Here is a 2895-nt window from a genome sequence, read left to right on the forward strand (position 1 = left end):
GCCCAGCCCTAGGCTGTTTTATCCACAGGAGCAATTAATTCGTCCCAGGTTTCCTTAGTGTATTCGCTCCCAGCTGCAATAACCGCGCTTGTTGTTGATTATCCAACCTATCAACGAGGGTCCTGCTCGGGATCGGCGGAACCGCAGAGCTTCACGGCTCCTCGAGGAGCGGTCTTAGCCCCGCCCCTGCTGCTCAGCCAACCCTGGGTGGAGAAGAGCGTCACCGGGGCGGGACCGAAAGACCACGTGGCCGGCTAGGGCAAGTGCTGAGCAGGGACAGAAGCTCGCCCCAGGAGGGGGACAGGTTGCCGGGCGGAATAGGGAAGGCCAGCCTCACCCTGAGTGCCCTCCCCCCGCGATGGGCGTGCAGCCTCCCAACTTCTCCTGGGTGCTCCCGGGCCGGCTGGCCGGGTTGGCGCTGCCGCGGCTCCCCGCGCACTACCAGTTCCTGCTGGACCTGGGCGTGCGACACCTGGTGTCCCTGACGGAGCGCGGACCCCCTCACAGCGACAGCTGTCCGGGCCTCACGCTGCACCGACTGCGCATCCCTGACTTTTGCCCGCCGGCCCCGGAACAGATCGACCAATTTGTGAAGATCGTGGACGACGCCAACGCCCGGGGAGAGGTCAGCGAGTGGGAGCCAAAGCGAGAGGGAGCCAAAGCGAGAGGGCGGGGCCTGGGAGGAAACGAGTGGGCGGGGCCGGGCGGGAGGGTGGAGTCGGAAAGGAGCGGGAGAGGCCGTGGGGAGGGGCGATGTGGGGAGGGGCGGGGCCAGGTGGGACCGGGCGGGGCTGGAGCTAGAGGGACCCACTCAGTTGACCAGAGTCAACCGTGCTGCTAGAAGAGAAGGAAGGTGATACCAAGAAGGCTGGAGAGAGAACTGTCACGCAAAATACTTCCAGGAGTCCGGGCAGCGCCGAAGCCGGATGGAAGTGGTCCAAAACCCATTTTCTAGAGGTCCATATGTCATGGAGACACACTTGTAATTTTAAATTTTACTAGCAGCTACAGTTTTTGTTTTTGTTTTTCTTTTTAAGATAAAAAGAAGCAGGTAGAGTTGATTTTTGCTACTAACCCGGCAAGTCAAAAATATTATTTCAACATAGAATCAATAGGAAATAAATTATTAATGGGGCATTTCCAGTCTTTTTCGGGCCACATCTTCAGAGCCTGGTAAATATTTTATGCCCAATCTCAGTTTGGATTGACACATTTCAGGTAAAATACCACCACGGGCGGCGGGGTGGTCTGTACTGGATAGCAAAGGTAGAGAGGGCAGGCTGAGAGCCCAGCTTGGGAACGGGCCACTTCAGAGGCTTCCTAGTCACCTGAAGCAAGGACAGTCCTCAAGAGCTTTGATGTCGCTTGTGCTCTGGGGTCCTGTGATCTGTGGGAAGAACAGCGCCTTTCCGTGGGGGCAGGGGGCTGTCAGGGAGGGCACTGGACTCCACTCCATCGGTTTCCTCTTCACAGGCCGTCGGAGTGCACTGTGCCCTGGGCTTTGGCCGCACTGGCACCATGCTGGCCTGCTACCTGGTGAAGGAGCAGGGCTTGGCGGCAGGAGATGCCATTGCTGAGATTCGGCGCCTACGGCCAGGATCCATTGAGACCTATGAACAAGAGAAAGCTGTCTTCCAGTTCTACCAGAGAACAAAATAAGGGACTTGACAGCTCCCCGACTCTCCTGCTGCATATGGAAAACGTGGCCAGGGAGGACGGGAAGTACTACATCCTTCAGCCCCCTTTGGCTCCTATCGGACAGAAGTAATCTTTCCCCAAAGCCACAACCTCATTGACCGAATGGCGGAGACCCCATGAATATGAGTTAATAACTAATAAGAACTCATTTGCACTGCATAGCATTTACACAGCACTCCCAATGCATCAACTCCACATAGCTCTGGGTCATAGAAAAGATAAAAAATGATGTCTGTTCTTTGGATGAGGTGGCTAGAGCTCAGAAAGGCCTGTGGTCACAGTTCTGGAAAATAGAAGGATGGGCCAGGACTATAACATACACTTTTGTCTCCTTGAAGATGCTGAAATTCTAGGCACTGTTCCCTGATCATATGTGATGCCGTTTCTGGAGACCAGGTCAATGGAAGAGATCCATGTCTCTGGCCACCCAGCTTCCAAGCAGCCTCAGGACTCTACACTCCCACACAAGGAGTGCCCTTGTTGATGTCACCCCATATGTGGGTTCATCTGCTCCTCTTGGGTCACCTTTGTCCCTCTCAGGGTCAGAAGACTTGGATGACCCAGATCTCTCTCCCCCGCTTTTTCTCCCTTCCTCCCCTGCCCCCTCTCCACCACCTTCTCTCCCTCCGACTCCCCCTCTCTTCTTCTCTCCCCTCTTCCACTCTTCCTCCCTCTCCCCCTCCCCCCCTCTTTTCCTCTCTCCCTCCAGCCCTAGCCACTTCTTATCAGCCTCAGATGCACTCAGCTCATCTGTAACCTCCAGCCCCTATGGCATCCCCAGCCTCAGGCCAAGGAATGCGGGAACTGAGTCTTGGTGCTTATACAGAGTGAATATTAAGTAATCGAATAAATAACTATGAGGCTGTGACTCTTGGCCATGTTTCTCGGGCGTTGCCGTCTTCACCTCCCCCGTTGGACTCCATCCTGCCATTAACACACCAACCACACTTTGGACTTTCTGAGAGATGAGATAGATGAACGTCATACATGAGCCCAGTGGACTCTTTTAAAATGTCAGTCTGAATTCTTGCCCTGTCTTCTGCCATAATAGGCTGAACTGAACTAAGGGAGAATTCATCCTGAGACGTGCATGGAGTGCCTGTGTGAACTGGGTGCTGTGAGAGGTGGAAGTGATTCGGCAAAATAAGGCCTGATTCCCGTTCTCAGGAGCCCAGGGAGATGGGTAATGACAGCCCA

General features: G+C 54.9%; 1 protein-coding gene across 1 annotated transcript; it reads left to right on the forward strand.

The window, feature by feature from the left end:
* Positions 1-242: 242 nt before the first annotated feature.
* Dusp23 (dual specificity phosphatase 23) lies at positions 243-2566 on the forward strand. Its single transcript, XM_028865633.2, has 2 exons — positions 243-625; positions 1474-2566. The coding sequence occupies exons 1-2, from the start codon at positions 359-361 to the stop codon at positions 1657-1659; spliced, it is 453 nt and encodes a 150-aa protein (XP_028721466.1). The 5' UTR covers positions 243-358; the 3' UTR covers positions 1660-2566.
* The last annotated feature ends 329 nt before the right edge of the window (positions 2567-2895 follow it).

This window comes from Peromyscus leucopus, chromosome 15, assembly GCF_004664715.2.
Source record: "Peromyscus leucopus breed LL Stock chromosome 15, UCI_PerLeu_2.1, whole genome shotgun sequence".
In the NCBI taxonomy this organism is placed as follows: domain Eukaryota; kingdom Metazoa; phylum Chordata; class Mammalia; order Rodentia; family Cricetidae; genus Peromyscus; species Peromyscus leucopus.

Excerpts from the sequence above, each read along its gene's own strand:
- Dusp23 (XM_028865633.2), top strand. The coding sequence starts at position 359 with ATGGGCGTGCAGCCTCCCAACTTCTCCTGGGTGCTCCCGGGCCGGCTG. Across the intron at positions 626-1,473 it reads ACGCCAACGCCCGGGGAGAG|GCCGTCGGAGTGCACTGTGC; the intron begins GTCAGCGAGTGG and ends TCCTCTTCACAG.